This window comes from Phalacrocorax carbo, chromosome Z, assembly GCF_963921805.1.
Source record: "Phalacrocorax carbo chromosome Z, bPhaCar2.1, whole genome shotgun sequence".
Taxonomy (NCBI): Eukaryota; Metazoa; Chordata; class Aves; order Suliformes; family Phalacrocoracidae; genus Phalacrocorax; species Phalacrocorax carbo.
In genome coordinates, this window is record NC_087548.1 from 81,238,512 (window position 1) to 81,256,199 (window position 17,688).

At 37.7% G+C, this 17,688-nt stretch overlaps 1 protein-coding gene across 14 annotated transcripts in view; it reads right to left on the reverse strand.

Annotated features, from left to right (window-relative positions):
• Positions 1-17,688, reverse strand: part of MEF2C (myocyte enhancer factor 2C) — a 140,829-nt gene that overhangs the window by 15,059 nt on the left and 108,082 nt on the right. For 11 of the 14 annotated variants that reach the window (XM_064438886.1, XM_064438894.1, XM_064438889.1 and 8 more), the window contains 3 exons: positions 16,089-16,275; positions 14,853-14,900; positions 12-184 (listed from right to left, as the gene is read on the reverse strand). In XM_064438886.1, the coding sequence (XP_064294956.1) occupies positions 12-184; positions 14,853-14,900; positions 16,089-16,275 (408 nt within the window). The remainder of the gene's footprint in view (positions 1-11; positions 185-14,852; positions 14,901-16,088; positions 16,276-17,688) is intronic. The other 3 variants (XM_064438892.1, XM_064438895.1, XM_064438891.1) reach the window with 1 other exon arrangement.

A 17,688-nucleotide genomic window follows, 5' to 3' on the forward strand; every position in this document is an offset into this window, starting at 1 on the left:
AAATGGATTACCACTGATGGCATTGTATTCTTGCTGCCGGGTGGAATAAGCACACGGAGATCTGGTTTGCGGTTGTTCATTCCCAGATTCATTGGTGGTGGAGATTTTGCTTGCATATTCTTGTTCAAGTTGCCAGGTGAGACCAGCAGACCTGGTGAGTTGCGGGGGTTGCCATATCCATTTCCTGTTTGGGTAAAAAGAACAAAAGAAAAAAAAGAAGAAAAAGGACCGAGAATGATTATAAACTCCAATGTATTTCTTAAGACTGATCACTAAAAAGGTCAAATAAAAAAATTAAAGGTAAATACCTTTGCCATAGGAAAACACAACACATGCCGTATTTGGAACAATTGGTCTTAAAATGCTTTCTCTTGTGGTAGCCAGCATCTCCAGGATATGCTGAAATTAACTCGATTATACAACTCTGTTTACAGTACTATGGTATATAGCGCAGTCTACTGTGTACTCAAAGCAGCCAAGATCTAACGTCTGCCTTACAAGAGAATCAAGAAAGTCAGACAATCTTACTGCTTAAAAAAATGTCAGAACTATGCTGTGTTTTCTTGACAACTATAGATGATTCTGCCTTGCCTGACTCAGCCCTTTCCAGGTCATGATTTTGTTTTGTTTTTAAACAAAAGATGAGTATAGCAAGGCTATAATTTCCAGAAAAGGCAGGGGGAGGACTAGGAAGATTCTTAAATGTTTTTGGCTCTCTTTCACCACACTTTTTGGACCTGATTCTGTCAACACTAAAGTTAATGCGAGCAAGAGCATAACCTTATTTGGAAAATACCACCGTATCTTTCATCTTCATCTCTCTGCTGCTTTCTGCAGGCCCCGGGAACAATTCTGACAGGGAAATGCTTCATTTGCCTTTTTCAGAAAAGGGTTTCCTTCTCTGGCCACTGTACTGTACAGTACTGACAACTGTATATCTGTAAGGTTACTGACCTACCATTCCTCTGAAAATGAGACCTTCCTATTTCATCCACTTAATTTCACCTCTTACCCACACAAAGTCTGGGAAAAGAAATGACTTTTTAGTGTAGCCTTGAAATTCTGGCTGCACAGGCTGTAGAGAGATACAGAAACTGCCCAGTCATAGAGAGGGAATAGCATGAAAACTAGTACAGAAAGAGAAAACTTTGATGGATAAATACCAAGAAAACGAATGCAAGGGAGGTTTTCTGTTCAGTGCTCATCTTTTGTTCACAGCTCGCAAGCTGCGACACGCAGCCTGGAAATAGTGTGGGAAGGTGAGCTAGTGAGTGTGGCAGAGCCCTATGAGTTAGAAGCCCTGGACCTTCAAATTTCCCTTGTACTCCCAAAGTCACTGAAGGACTCAGTATCTCACTTTTTTTTTCTTTTTTTTTTCCACACATGAAAGGGGGTTTACAGCCCTAAAGGACATAAATGGGTTATGGAACTAAATTTGATAAAGTCTATGAGATGGGCATAAAAATGATAGTACATGAGAGTGAATCTGCCTTCTAGTTAGGATAATGGAGTGTGTCCAAGCACAACTAACATTATATCATGTTTTTAATCCACAAGCACATCAGCTAATTGTATTTATCAGATCAGCAAATGCACGGGGAAAAAAAAAGTCTGTCAAAGGCTGTTAAATACAAAAACACAACTTCAAGCTCTGGAAGACCCTGACCTGTGAGCAGTAAGGTTAGGACATAGGAAAAGTATCATGAAGTGCTTGACATCCATACTGTGAGGTGACTTTAGTTATAGGTCTGGCCTGGCTTGTTTATCCTTATGCTTTTTATTATCATGATCTCCCAAGCCTTTGCAAAAAGGAATTAAGATGAAAAATGAGAAGCACTTAGATAATTTCAGAGATTTTGTATTAAAATTTTTTTTATAGTTGATCTTATTGTTTATCTCCTTAATAATATCTTAGAGTTAGTGAGATAAAATAAGTTAATGGAAAAAAGTGTATTTTACACTTATGAAGCTAAAATAGCAGAACACTGTCAAGAATTTTCCATTTTGTGTCAGCAGGCTTTTTTTTTAAAGGAACAATTGCTCTCAACATGGATTTGGTACATATTATGCTCTAATTTATGCTATATGTGTTGCGAGAGGTGGCAAAATCAGAAGGGGCTTTTTGAATACACAACAATATTTTCTTCTAGAAACTACAGTGCCTTTTAAAAGTTGATCTATTACAAACTGAACACTGAAAACCTAATGACATGGAGAAGTGAACAACAGAGGAAACTGAAGCAAAAGTAGAGTTTCTCTGGTGCTGGTTTCATATAGGAGATATTTTACCAACGGGAAGTAAAACTGCCTTGTGAAATCTGTGGTATCACAAGCATTTGTTCAGAAAGAAAAATGAGGCTGTTTGAAAAGGGAGTGCATTTTTTTTTTTAGTTCTACAATATACAACCTAAGATATTTAATGAAACAGCATGCACTGGAATTTATATGTTTGCTTCTATAGTTGTGATTTTCAGAGAATGGAAACCCTTACAGGAAAGAACTCCCATTTTCTATATGAGATTTACTTACTATAATTTACTATTAAAAATTAAGAAAGAGAATGCATCTGTATAAAACTTTACTCCTCAGAAAATTTCATCTGACCTTTATATTATTTACCCACTGATGTAAAATACTTTGAACAGTGATAACATTTCTTACATTTTTATTTTTAGAACGTCAAATTATTTTTAAGAACTACTGCAATCTTCTCTTTACCAGCAGATTTCTGCTGTTCATGGCATATTATGCCAGCTAGCATTTTGGAGCCATATAATAACCATTCCTCTTTCCAGCCACCAAATTGTTATTCTTTTGGTATAATGTGGATTCAGGAATGTAAGACTGTGGACCTTAAACCAGCGACACAGAAACCCATCATTTGGAAATCAATGATGAATGCATGCATGCGGTTTACAGTTAAGAAGAGTCTGCATTTAAACCAGTTCTTTAAACTGTATCCTCTTTACTCAGAAAGCTGTGGCCTGCTCTGAGGCAGCTGTCCCACCTTCAGATAAATCCACCGAAGAGAATGGCCTCATTTACATTCAGAGGCAAAAAAATGTATAAGACTTCTAATATACAAATTAAGCCTTCCTTCATCCTATACTTTAAAATTACACTCTGCCTGGACAATTATCAATTTAGATGTGACTGTATGCAGAACATCACATTCCACTATCCACTTGAAAGCGCAAAAATTATATGTCATGTATGAATGGATTTCCTGATTATAGATTATAAGAAAATGAAAAACAGATGGATTTTTGGAGCAAGTTGGCTTTACATTTTTATTTGGTTAAAAGCCATGTTTTTTGCTGGAATAGAACATTTTTAAACATTACGGATATAACTTGTGATGTATAATGAAAATAAAAACAGTAGATGCACAAGTTTTAAAGGGCATATGTCAGAATTTGTAAATTTACAGCATTTTCAATTCAAGATGTTTTCAGAGAAAAGTATTTTTCCTCGTGTTGTTTGTTATACTGACTTGAAAGAGTAAAAATATTTTACACAGAAAAGAGCTTGTTTCTAGACAGAACTAGTGGAGTGGCACGTGTCATGAAATGCAGTGCCAGACTTTGTATTTGGACTAATGGCAGAATATAAAGACAAATGCTTTCTGAGCATAGAATGCTCCTCTTGGGCATGTTCCCACATTCTGCATTTAGGCACAAGTGCCGTTGACTTTAGAAGGAATTCTGTCCAAGTGCAGACTGCATGACTAATCCCTGCAAATTAACTTTTCAAAAACATCCAGAAAAGTTATTTTAGTGCACCAGCAGTTAGTTGATCAAGAAGAATTATTAAAAAAAAAATAATTCATTTACTCATGGAAAACTATGATTTGAACCATGTTACAAATTCACATACTACTATCTTAAATGGTCACTTCCATGTTTCAAGAATTTAAGGGTAGGAGTAGGGCACAAGCTTACTCAGGACAGGACAGAGAGCAGTTTACTCCTCCTCTTTCATCCCCCATTAGTAACACCTGTACCTTACATGTAGTTTTGGTCATTGGTGTTATAGTGGTTGCGGAGTGGCTGCGATTCTTGATATTCTCAGAGTTAGGACACTAATTCTGTACGGAGCATTTAAGCCAGGAAACTTTCCACATGCTGAGGTAATACAAACGAGGAGAGAATAATTTATCTCTGTATCTCTCAACGTTCTTGAACAGCATTGTCATGATCCAAAGTCTATAAGCCTTGAAACACTGTAACATTTTTGTATTTTGATTTCTTGAAGTTTTGAACCTGTCATGTCCCTACTTGTTTCTTTTTAATTTCTGATCTCAAAGGTACAAAATATTCTGAACTAAAAAACCTCTATGGTAGTCCTAGAAGAATGAAGAAGAAGACACACCATTTGTATGTCCTTTCTTTGATCTCTTTCATTTACTCTAATGCTTTTCACTGACCATATGGGTTGAGAATTTACAAGATCTTTAGGAACCTGGGATGCCTACCTGCCATTAATTTTAATAGGAAAAGAGCTTTCAAATTCTCAAAGGAGTTCCAATAAATATTAATGACCATTTCAAGTTTCCAAGAAGTGTATGCTTTTACTTGTGGAAATTATCATAATTCTTCCAAGAAGAATATGTACATTCCATTTCATGGAGGATTCCTGCTTCCTAGTGGGTTTTGTTAAATGCACATCCCATATATATGACGTAATGCCTGACCACCAAGCTTCTCAAAAAGAATGTTAAATTCAGAATGAATCTATATAAACATGGAAACAACTATGCTACACTTTACTTCCACTTCAAAATATATGTATATATAAAAGAATCAGCATAGTAATAGAAATTTTGCTAGATTTAGTTTTGCATCCTTCACTCAATTTTCCCACTTTCTGGAGGAATGGTAATTGTTCCTAATTGTAATTAAAAGCCAATGAAAGGGTTCCTTTTCTCTCTTTCATCTTATGTGTAAAGCTTTCTTTAAAATTCCTACACGCTGTTGAAACAGGCTATGGTTCACCACCCAAACAGAAGAGATACCAACAATACAGCACTAATGCCAGGAAGCTCTACTGGTGTTCACCTAAACAGAATTTTTAAAAGAGATAACTGGAGGTCCTTACTCACACGTTGCATGCTAGTCAGTTCACGGTACATAACCTCTACTGACGGCAAGTGGTAGAAGAAAACCAATATGCAGATATGCTCACCCAGAAAAAAGAAAATCTTTACGTTAAAGTAGCTGCCCATTGCCACAACTTTACACTAACAGACCTTTTTTACTGAATAACTGGGAGCCAGCTCAGACAGATGTGGTATATAAAAATTACTGACTTTGTGTGAAAGAATTCTCAAGCACTGTGTGAAATATCAGCTGCTTTTTGGTCTGAAATACGACAAAAGTGCTGTGAATGCCATTTGGAAGAATAGGAAGAGAATAAGGAGAAAACTGTCTCAACAACCCTTTGTTATAAAAAGCCAATAATTTAGAAACAATGTGAATAAAAACGTAGACATCCCTACAACAATACAAGCCTAAGTTGATGTCCCAGGTCTCTCTCTAACTCACTCATTCTTGCCGTGCAGGTTGTATAACTGTTAAGAGGAAATACTTGCTCTTTAAGTCTAAAGCCACGCGTAGGGCTCTAACGGCACTGCAGTTGCCCTGTGCTGGGAAAAAAAGGCAGTATTTGGGAATCACTAAAATACTGCTAATACTGTAGGCAATCTAGGTGTAAATGGAGGACCACCTGCACCAGGACTGCACAAAGCTAAAGGTTACACTGTGCATCCCATTTCACAATTCTGGGTGTTAGTGATATCTCATTTTGGAAACGAGGCAAATCTCCACTGCTTCCACTGCAGCGAAGGTAAATGGTCTCATCAAAATTCCCCAGGAAAACTGTGTGTATGATCTGATTATATTTGTAGTATTTTGTGAAGAGACTGCCTTCCCAGTTCTGTGGCTCGCATTCTTCAGTTTTGCTATGTCCCTGGGCTTGTTCATGTGCTTAGGCTCACATGCTGCATACTGAGACAGTATGGGTCTTACTGCTAAATCTCTTGTTTAATGTCCTTAAAAGCCCTCTAACTAGTCTTATGGTTCCCCTCACTGGTCCTGATCCAGACTCCCACCCACAGGCCAACATCTTGGCCCAACCCTATGGAGGTGCCTGGGGCTGGGTCTGCCCCCAGCTGCCCCCTCTCCTGCCCTGCTCCCTGCTGGGGCAGCAGGATGGGTCCTGGCTGAGAAGCCCCATTGGAGCCTCCGCTGCCCCGGGCCCCCAGCTGCCCCCAGCCCCCAGGGTGTCCTGGCAGCATGGTTCCTCATTATGAAAGAATTAAAAACCAACCCTTCCTCTTCAAATTTTCATGTTGAGTACTGTCAGCTACCTTAATGAACTGCTTACAGGGATGAAGTAGTCAAAATTATTTCTAACCCTTGGGCTAGTGCCATATAAAATTTGGAACAACCTTACAATCTACTCTATGTGGAGTAGTCGCAGGTGCATGCAACTATGGCTGAAAAAGGGCATGTGTATCCCATACTGCAGCAACTGGGCTCAGATTTCCTTCAAGACAGAGATGATGCTTCTCAGGCAGAAGCTGAAAGTAAAGATGTGGCTCTTTGGCCACTTGACAACACAGAACACATTGCAAAACACATTTCTGGAAATCTAAGGACATGCCATGGATCTAGGAGGCTAGAAATCTGAGATGCTTTTTCAGCCAAATGGAGAAATAGATGAGTTTGTTTAGATGTAGAATGAAAGGCCATGAACACAGAAACCTGACCTGTGTATCACAGACCATTACACTTCATGCAAATACTTTACTGCTGAGTCAAGTGCATAACTAAGTACATGGCAAACTAACCTGATCACCAACACTGTGGTTATGTTTTGTTGCTATAATAGGATCTGTTTTTAAATGTTTCTAAAGTAGTTCTTGCACTAGGTATTCTCCCACTTTAGTCTTGGAGTTCACACCTTAATAAAATAAATGTAAAGGTGGCACATGACTCTACAGAATTAGCCTGTTCCTACCCACATAAGGAGCTGTGAGCAACTCTTCAAAACATTTCTTATTGCCATCAGGTTTCCCAAGCTGCAGGCAGATATTTCAGCACATCTCTGGACTCCCTCCTTGCAACATTTGGAATAGGGGTATATCACATAGGCAGTGAGGGTCTGTTGCTAATTATACACTGAGAGAAGAGGGAGTGCTCTTCCTTCTTCAAGGATGATCATCCTTGTTCCTCCTATTTTTGCTCAGGAAAGGAACAGAGCAATAGATGATCCGGGTCCTTTTGGTTTTTGATTTTAAATTTACAGTAGAGTTACCACTGTCAGTATGCTTATATTCTTACATTGTCTGTTCATAGCATCTTACTATTTGCTTTCATAATTCCTTAACTGTGCCCCATTTCAGGAATCTCAGAGCATACAGCTTTGATGCAGAAACACCATCTTTCCTATATCTTTACTTGTGATTGTACTGATTCACTTATTCCCACTTCCAAAACACTGTTTTGTTCTAACAAGGTTATTTATCAATAGCTATGCTAATCTCAAAACCTGTATATTTCAAGTAATGTTGTTTTGCTTGAAGCTTCAGCTAATCATCACAGTTACTAAATTGTAATTATTGAGAAAAATAAGAAAATGACACAGTGGTCTTCAGTTCTGTGCTTTATGAAAATTACACTTCTGTATTTCAAACGTGGGCACTGCACAAGGAGCATCAGAACAATATTCCTGTGTGTTACAAGTTTTTAAGGTCCAAACAAAATGTCAGGGACCAGACACTTAAAAGTGACTTACCATGGTGAAACAGCTACCCTGCCCCTGCCCCTGGCGCTGCAGCTGCTCCCCGGAGGCGCAGGCACAGCGCAATGTCCCCAGACCTCGCGTAGTGCTCCCTCCTCGCTCACCGCTCACGTTTGCAAAGGTTAGTCCATGATCTGCACTAGGAATGCAGTGATCTTCCACACTAAGGTTTAGTCTATTAGGAGAGGTCAAAAACTGAGGATGGTTTTCAGTGGTGCTTCCTTGAAATTTACCTTGGGAAACAGTTTTTCCAAAAATTTCGCATTAAGTGGCACAAGCCTGATCTCTTAATGTGCAGGATGCACAAATCGTATCTGGGCCACACCTATCCGAGACAACCCCCTGTACAAAATATGTCTTCAGGACTTAGTGGGTCTCTCGTGATTCTAAGATAATTCTTACATCATTAAAACAATTAAATAATGCTTTCTAGGAGCATATATTTTCCTCCTTCTTGCATGCTAGCTGAAAAGAAGCTCCATTCTAGTCCTGTTTATGTGAAAAACAAATAGTATTTTTTCTTTTTTTATATGAGCTGTTCTAGAGTCAGAAGAAAGGAAAAAAAAGCTGAGTTATATGGGAGGGAAAACTACATTACTGAAAATACAGTGTTTTCTGAAGATATGAAGGGAGAAGATATGAGCCTGGGAAAGGCAGAAGACTTATTTCGCCTCCTGACAGACCGACTGAGACCCTTTGTCAAATCATCTGCTTTGAACAAATTATTTGCTGATGAAAAATAATTTCCTTATTCTGGTGTTCAAAATCAAATATCAGTTTGGGGAAAAATATTTCAAGACAAGACGTAATTCCTATTATAAACTGAACACATTATTTGAAACTGTACTTTCTTGCTTCTCCAAAGAAATTGTAGAACTGTTAACATCTTTTTTTTTTTTCATAAACATGTAGCTAAAGTTAAATTGTTGATTTTTGTTAAATGCACAATTATTGAAAAATGAAGAATGTATAATTTAAATTTCAATGTCAGGAAGGTTTCAGGACTACATATATTAAGCACAAATGGCATATACTTATATTTTTAACTTACCAATGTTATTAGAACAGATATACACAGAAAATGAAAGTGTTCTGCACACAGATACTGCTACTTTGATTGGTTTTGAAATTTAAGCAGGCACAAAGAAAAGACCAGTAACTGATCTCTTCCTGTCTCCTCTGGCTTTTATTTCTGGGAGACTGTTCCAACTGTTATCAAACGAAAAATCAGCTTGCAAGAGATCTGAAAAACAAATGGAACCTATGGATTGAATATCTTAATTGGGGAATCATGCTAAAAGTTAAAGGGCAGGGGTCACATTAACCTAATACTGCCAGGAGCTTCCATGTGTGGCTGCCGTCCCCGTTTCAAGAGGTTAAATGCATTTCTTGCTTTCTTTCTCAGAGCAAAGTCATTGCTGCATTCCAGATCCACGAGGCATCAACCATCTCTTTCAGGACTCAGGACAAGCATGAAATCCAGATGTTTCCTAATTTGCAATGCCTTTTTATATTTTCTGAATTTGAACAAGAATGTGGATTGCAGTGTGCAACAGAAGACAGTGTGGTGTCTTAATGATCAAGAATGCACAGACAAAAAACCCAATTAAATCCCTGCCTCACTGCAGTAAAGCATAAAATTCCCAAAGACTTCACCAGGAAAAGGATTTTATCTAAAGAATCCAAGTTATTCTTGAGGAACATTTGAAACTGCTTGTCATAAAGGAAAAGAAGTCAATAATGCCTGTCTTTAAAATCCCACTTTCAAAGAACCACAGTTTGTATGACTCACTTAATTGTTCATTACATGTGAACTTAGGGCTTTCTCCCTTTCAATCCTTTCAAGCTGTCTTTTTATAAATATAAATATTGAGACACTGCTGATTAGAGAGATGATGATACAGAGAATAACTAAATAAATTACTAAGTCAACACTAACACAACCGATGGAAACCTATTAAAGGCCAAAGTTTCACAGATTTTCATTGAGATCTACTCAGAATGAGCTTACACGGATCTCTTCATTGCTGATGGGGTCACACGAGTTAGTTAAAACACACGCATCCAAACTTTGCATGACACCCATTGCAAGATTCTTTTTATTTTTACATGGACAGCAGCATCTAACCTTTCAAACTTATTCTCAAAGTTCCACTGATATGATTTTTACCTGTATGAAAAGAGCCCTAATAAGCTGCGTAAAACAGATTTGTTGGCAAGAAGAGGATTTTTGGAAAGGCCTGTGTGGGCTGCTTACAAAGACATGAAATTCAGGTGTCATTAGATAGTTTCCTTCGTACTATGTATTAGAGCTGCCAAGCAAGTTCTAGTGTTCTTCGTGCTTTACCACAAATCTCCTACCTGGAGGTACTTCCCTTAAAACACTGCAAAAAAAGAAGATATATCCTCCTCATGTGGAGGGAAGTTTGGAAGGGGAACACTTACTGGCATAATATGACTGGTAAAGAGGAAAGGAGGGCTGTTGTGTTTTTCATTTCTTATCCCCCTCCATGGTTTTAAGCCAACCTGCTAATTTATGATTTCTTATTGTTTGCATTTGGCACTATTGCACCACGAGCTCTGTTATGAATGACTGCATGTTCTTTCTTTTGGACAGTAAACTTCCTTGGACAGGAACTATTGTTTACTATACTTTTGTACCGCATCTTGCCCAGTCTTTGGATCAGAGGTCTGTGGGCGACTGCACTCATCGAGTAATATGGGAAGGGCAACGACTTACCACGGTCTCCCTGGCAAACCCAGTCCTAACAGGTTGCCCATAAACTGTGGTTTGGGAATCATTGTTATAAGCTCACTTGTTTATTTAACATATTCCAAACTTGTAGCCCAATAATTATCTTCTCTTGACTACGCCAAGCATGATTTCAGGGCACAGTGGAGAATATTTATGTAACCTTTTAATTTTTTATATATATATTTTTTATTTTTAGTATTAGTTTGCTTATTTATATTCGTAGTTTCAAAAGACACTAATGGAACTAGTTGCCTTTGGAATCCTTGCTTAATTTTGGTACTGCCTGTAGGCTTATTTGGGCAGATTGCTTCTTTTTAGTAAATCTCTTTTTTGAGAAGATACAATCCAGATTGCCTCTGCCCTGAGGGTTTATAAATTAAAAATCCCCTACTACTACATATATTCCCATGTGGCTTGAAATAGAGTATAGAATACATTCACCCACAGTCAGCACCTGACCAAGAAAAGAAAAAAGAAGCAGATTATTACGATATTGGCTGGCAGACCCAGGACCTCAGCCCTCAGAAGATGATGAGGCAGCCGTTAGCTTGTCATTAATTTCCAGAAGGAAATGCTGATTTATAGATAAATACGGGATTCAGTTATTAAAAGGCATGGGATTAATTTTTCAAAAGGCGTTGCTGATCTTTCCAGTTTCTAATGATTTTAAAGAACAGGGGTAAAGGTAGTTTGAGGATGCTTGATTTAAAAACCAAGCACTTAGCCCCTCTGACAGCATTTGTAGAGTCCCAAGTGCTTTTGAGTAACTTGCTCCTTTAGTTCAACATTAATGTTAAGATGGAGGCAGTAAAAAAATCAGATAGTGAAATAAACAAATCACAGGAAGTGAATAAACAATTAAGGCAAGTATATTTTTTTATTATATCCATCCTGGATTTGAAACTTGAGATTGAATTTTTCCTTTGATTTTATTATTTATAGTGGTTTAAAATGAAAGAAATTCTGTTGATTTAGATGGCCTTATTCTATTCAAAAGAAAATGTAATTACAAAATACCAAATGTCATAATCTGAAAACCATATAAAAAAGAAAAAAATAACTCAAAGATATGACTCAGTTTGAAAATCAAAAGTTTAAAGTACAAATGCAAAGAAAGATGTTCCCCAATACTGTTGCATTTTGATTTTAAGACTACTGAAAAAATTTTTAAGTTTTAATCTTTTGTCAGGCTTTCAATATAAAACATTGAGCCACCGAATAAAAGTTGAGTTCAGATAATTTACAGCACTAAAACTTCATAGACAATATTTATTTCTTCTCAAGTTACTGTTAAGTGGTTTTGTTAAAGGCTACGGTCCCTAAAAATTAAAAGAACTTCACATAGTCTATTATGTAAAGAGGTAACACATCATTGAGTCTTCATATTAGTTATGGGGCAAGCTAGAATGGTTTTACACCATTACCGACTTGGGTCCAGAAAGTTCTTGTTCTCTCTTTCAATCAAAAGCCTCTGGGTTGAGAGAATAGTGCCAAAGACATTGCTGTGTTTACAATTTAGCAACTATACTAAATGTGAAGTTTACTCCAGTTTTGTTGGCAGTTGCTACTATCACATGATAGAAACTATTCAATCAGTGTTTGGCTAAGAACAAATTTACTTTAACAAACCTGAGATAACCTCGGTTTAACTTAAAAATACCACCAACGATATTTAGTTGTGTAGGGCAATAAAGAAATAGTGTCAGCTTTTTAAAGTTCTATTTATGTCTTGGGTTGACTCCCAAGGTAAATTGTGGATGATTTCAGGGTTATTACTTGATATAATCCAAACCAACAAAATAACATACTTCTCAAAACACAGACTTAACTAATCTTTTTCCATTTCTGATATTGCAGTTATAATGTAATTTGTTATAATGTAATTTGTTAAAGTAGTGCAGTAACTGAGGCCTGGTGTTAGCAATCAAAAGTAGTTTCATTTTTTAATGGCAGAAATGAAACTGTTTCGACTCTTCTTCTTGGAGTATCTTATTTTGAATATATGCTATTTTTGGACACTGGAGAAAAATGCAAATTCTTGATGTTCTAATTTGGCCAGAAGTATGAACCCCAACAGATTAAACCACATGATCATGCTACCAGCTTCTAAGATGCCAAACTGAAAAAAAACACAGAGGTCTCTGTTTCTTGTGAAGAATGATGAACAAAGAGAACTTTTGATGTTTATTCTTCTGCACCCTAAAGAAAGAGGACTGTCCAAAATAGTGCCATTGTGGAATGATGCATCTAAGATAGAGGATTCAACCTTATAGTGACCTTTTCATCTTCCTTCAGCCCTGTATCAAATTCTTCCTACTGCTCTGCATTTAAGAGATTTAGAAAACACTTCTTTAATGGTGTTTAAAGCTCTTGTTGCCAGATAAAGAACAAAGACTATTCATACAATTAAATATTTATGATGCATTCCTAGCAATGCCCCTCATACATATGCCCCTCAAATCAATTGCCTACTCCAAAGTTACAATGCTTGAGAGCTTAATGCATAACGCTGTGCCCAGGAAATACAAACTCTTAATTTGTGAGTGAATAATCAAGCTATTCCTCTTCCTATGCTTATATATGCTTTTAATATATTTCCAAGAAAAAATGTATTTAGGAAGGATATAAATTTTCAACTGGCATATTGATATACAGATTTTATTAAGCACAAGGATTATTAAGTGAAATGCGTGTGTAGAGGAACTTTTATTTTAGCGTGTGCGCCTTTTAAAAGAAAAGATTGCCCTCTACACTAATTGCTTTCCAGCGCCTTTTTAAAGGAACAGGGAAACCAGTAACGAGACAATGACATCTCTTGATGAGCCAGTAGAGGGAGCCCCTTAATAGGGCAATCGATCTCCCACCCGAGCCCCTCCGCGGCCGTTCCTGAAGTTTCTGCTGTACACGAGGTTAAAGCGAGATGAAATGCGAACATCGTCAGAATCAATCTTTCTTTACATGTGTTTCGCAGGCTAACAAAAGATAATTAACAAAACTGTAATTTTCTATCATGCTTTCTTTTTTTTTTGCGAACAAAGGAGACTAATAGCTAAGTTCCCGTGGTCTGCCTTCTCTACTCCTAAATTAATACAAAATGACCCCTCAAAGCTTCAGCATGCGTTGAAAGTGCCTTTCCGATACAATGCTGTGCAGTTTCAGTTTTACTGCAAATGCATCACTCAAACATCTGTGACTTATCTATGCATGAAGATAAAAGGGGGGGGGGGGATGGTCTAACGAAGGCTGGGAAGAGCCAAGAAAGAAAAGATCGCTATATCCAGAATTTCTTTATAAGTAATTTTATGACGCAACGGCATATATATCAGCCTAGGTTTGTAGTGCACAAAATGGATCTTACAACTATTTTTCCACACAGCTCTTTCTGAGAGCAGGCAGTTAACCCAGTAAAATTGGATGTGCTCCATGTTGTACCACTCAGCTTATTTTCTTCAAACATATGTGTTTACTTCTCAAACTGAAACAGTAATCTTGCCATTGTCTTTTGTAATCCGTATTTGTAATAACGCAACATTGCTGACATTGCTAACAAACCACTGAGTTTACTGAGCAAAGGGGACTACTCTGACAACATTGCTTTGATAACACAGACCTTAGCAAGTACTGCTCTCACCAGTTCCATGGGAGCAGGACTAACGGGGCTAATCTTTTTCTCTGCACGGGTATTTTGAAAATCCTCTCCCAGTTGTGTACCAAAGCACTTAAGTAAATATATAAAACTAAGCTTAAGTTAATTACTGATTATTTAAGTAAACGCTAACAGATTTTGCTGACTAGCAGTGGTCTTAAAGCAGGGGCTTGAAATAAAATCTGTGCTCAGTAGATTGAAGTCTAATGAAAGACTCAATATTGAAATCTTCACTCAAACTTAAATTCATAAAACAAAACCCCAATTCCACTAAGGTCAATGATAAAACTCCCTGTGCCTTAAAAAGGATCAGGGTTTCTGACACTGGCCTCAGCAGGAATTTTGCCTGAACAGGGCTATGCAATGGACCCAAAGGTTTTCATGGAAAGGCTAAGGTGAAGGAAAACAGGCATCTGTGTCTGTGGAATTTGTTGAGGTGCAAGGTTTTCGAGGTTGCTGAAAACAAGTCTCTCCCTACCAATAAGAGAAGCACAAATATAAACTCCCTGCCCCCGAGCTGGGGGAAATAAACCAATGCCGGTCACTTTCTAATAACCCACCTCCAGTATGGAGCTATTTTAGGACTCGGTCTTTGAAGGAAGTCCTTTGTTCACTTAGAAAAATAAATATAAATTCTTTTCTCTTTACCTGCACTGGTGCCTGCACCGGTTGTGAGGTCCCCACCCATCAGGCCACCTAGGGGTTTGAAATGAAATACTACAAATGAGCACAATAAATTATAACATGCAAACATTCAAAACATTTTCTCTACCTTCAGACGGCCTGCTCCAGTGCCCACGACTGTTTTCCTCTGACTTTAACAGGGATCGGATCAGACCCACAGTCATAAAATTGTAATGTTTAATGTTACCCGCACAAGATATTTGCCTTTCAAGGACAAATAAAATATGTAACAGACAACATTTCATTATTTTATTTTCATACTTCCACAGCATATGAAAAGTAAATGATATTTGAAAATTATGTACAGTAGTCCTTCATTTGAAAACTATCTTTAGGTCAGTATTAGTCAGAAAAGCAAATGCTTCCACATAGGATCAGGAGGAACAGACTCAAAGTTCCTGTACGAGAACATAACTCAGAAGCTATAACATATATTTACATAGCTTTTCATTATAATTTCCTCAGCCTTTCATAGACATTCACTCTGAGGATTTTTATAACTTCCCTTTGCACTTGGGGACCTCAGATGGTTCTTTGAATCCGGTATACTTAAGGATCTTGAAGTTGCTTCAGCCAGACAGACTGAATGAACTTAATCCCCATTTATCCTATTCAGAGGTGAGCCCTCATCATCGCCAGAGCAAAGCACAGCCTCTTGCTATACAAGGCACTCAAGTACAGAGCTCAACTAACTTTCACCCATCAAGGAACCTGTGAATGCATAAATAATAATAAATCTTGCGTTTAGCCTCTAGACTGATGACTTAAGTAATGAGTGTCCTATCTTGCTTGCTTCAACTTGTTTACATTAGCTCAATTTTCTCCCCTGGCCCCTTAAGCTTTATGGTATAGTGAGTTCTTGCATGAATTAAATAGACAAGCTGCCTTTTTATGAAACAGCAAATTGTCTGCCCTTTTATCCTTTATTGATTTCCTTCATTCTTAGTCAATACTCAGCTTTTTCTAGAATGTTGGGTTTGTTTGTTTGTTTTTGTTTTTTTTTTTTTTTTTAATTTTCTAAATTGGGAATAGAAACCCCTTTGGCTCTTCTTTTGACTTTTCAACACAGCAATTCTGGACAAACTGTTATGACCCGTAAAAACAGAGTTCTTGTTTCTCAGAGTACAGTTTAAAGTGACCTAAGGCACACAAGCAGCTGATAAAAGAGCATTCAAAGGCATGGGACTGAACAGAGCCTACCTGTGTTACCTGCACTTGGAGGCCGATGTGTCACACCAGGAGACATGCTATTTCTTTGCAAAGAAGGATGAGCCAGCGGCAAAAGGTTGGGGTTTCCCAGTGAGCTGACTGGGTTACTGTATACCAAACTGTTGTGGTTGGACACTGGGATAGAAACTGGCATCTCAAAGTTTGGTGGTGGAACAGCCTGCACAGGCAAAAAAGGGAAACAAAGACGAGAATAGTACAGAAGCACAACAGCCTTAAAGTACAGTTACTCTATATTTAGTTCAAATATTTTGTAGTTGGTGGTTAAAATATTTACGCTCGGCCCCCTCCCCCAAGAGTCAAGAGAAGAGTTTCAAATGAGTTACCAAGGCTTTTAAATATGATTTTTCAAACCATGATTCCATCTTCCCTTAATGCAGCTTACACATTTACTTTGTAAAAGCTGGGAAGAATTTTTCACCTTTTTTTTTGTTTAAAACAAAACCCTGCTTTATGAGGCTCAATTTTCTTTTTCTTTCATTCTATGGAGTTGCAATTATTCACTTGTGATATCTTAATCTAGTGTCACAGATGACTGCAAGATCAAAGCTACATGATTATGATGACTTCATTGCATGGAGAAAAATTAGAAGGTGTGGAATGCAGAAGGGAAAGTTTAATTTCAGCTTATGTTGCTTTAGCAACCAGAATGATCCCAAATCACGTTAAAGTCACCAACACAGTAAATCAATTTTTTAAAGATTTCTATCGTAGCTTGGAGGGGCTTAAAAGAAATGAAGTTCTGCTCAGGGACAGGTAGCAAATACAAGAACTTTCGATGCACGTCAGTCTTTGGGTTCTTTGTCTTTATTTTTGTTGGGGTTTTCTGTTTTTGGTGGGTTTTTTAATTTCTTTTTGGGGGGTGGTGGTGATGGTGTTTGGTGATGCATTTTCAATACACTGTTTTCATACTTCAAGGCAGGAACCTCTTCTGAGCCACTTTACTTTGCAGGAATCCCTTTCAATGAGAACCAAATTATGGACTGCTCTGACAGAGGGTGCAAGAGATGCAGTACCTGACTCTCATGCTCGTAGAAAGCCCAACTTGGGTTTTATTGGTTGGTTGGTGGGTTTACTGTTTGGGGTTTTCTTGGGTGGCAGTTGCCTGAATTTCTCTGAAATTAAGACTCCGATGGCATTCAAATACATTAGAACCCCATATTTAATTTACCTGTTTTAAAAAGAATTAATTTCTTGTCTTTGTGAACAGAAAGAAAACTTTTTCAGTTACCTGACAGCATTTTAAATACTCAAATACCTGAAGGCAAATGAAGTACCTCTTTATTTGCCATTTAAAAATCTTGTAATTTTCAAAAGTCTAAACCCATCAAAAAATTCTTCAAACCAGCCTTGTAACATCTTCGGAGGGAGAAAATCACAGATTTTAATTTTGTTCTTGGCAACTGATAGCGCTGGTAAGTCTTCAAAGACCTAGAGGGAGTACGTTGACAGCTGGACACATAATCTGCTGTGCCAGGCAACAGAGGGGCCCTGACCTTGTGCCACCCACATGTCTCTCCTCCGGCTGGCCAGAGCTGTTGTCTGTGCCCTGCCTGTTACAGAACTGGCCATC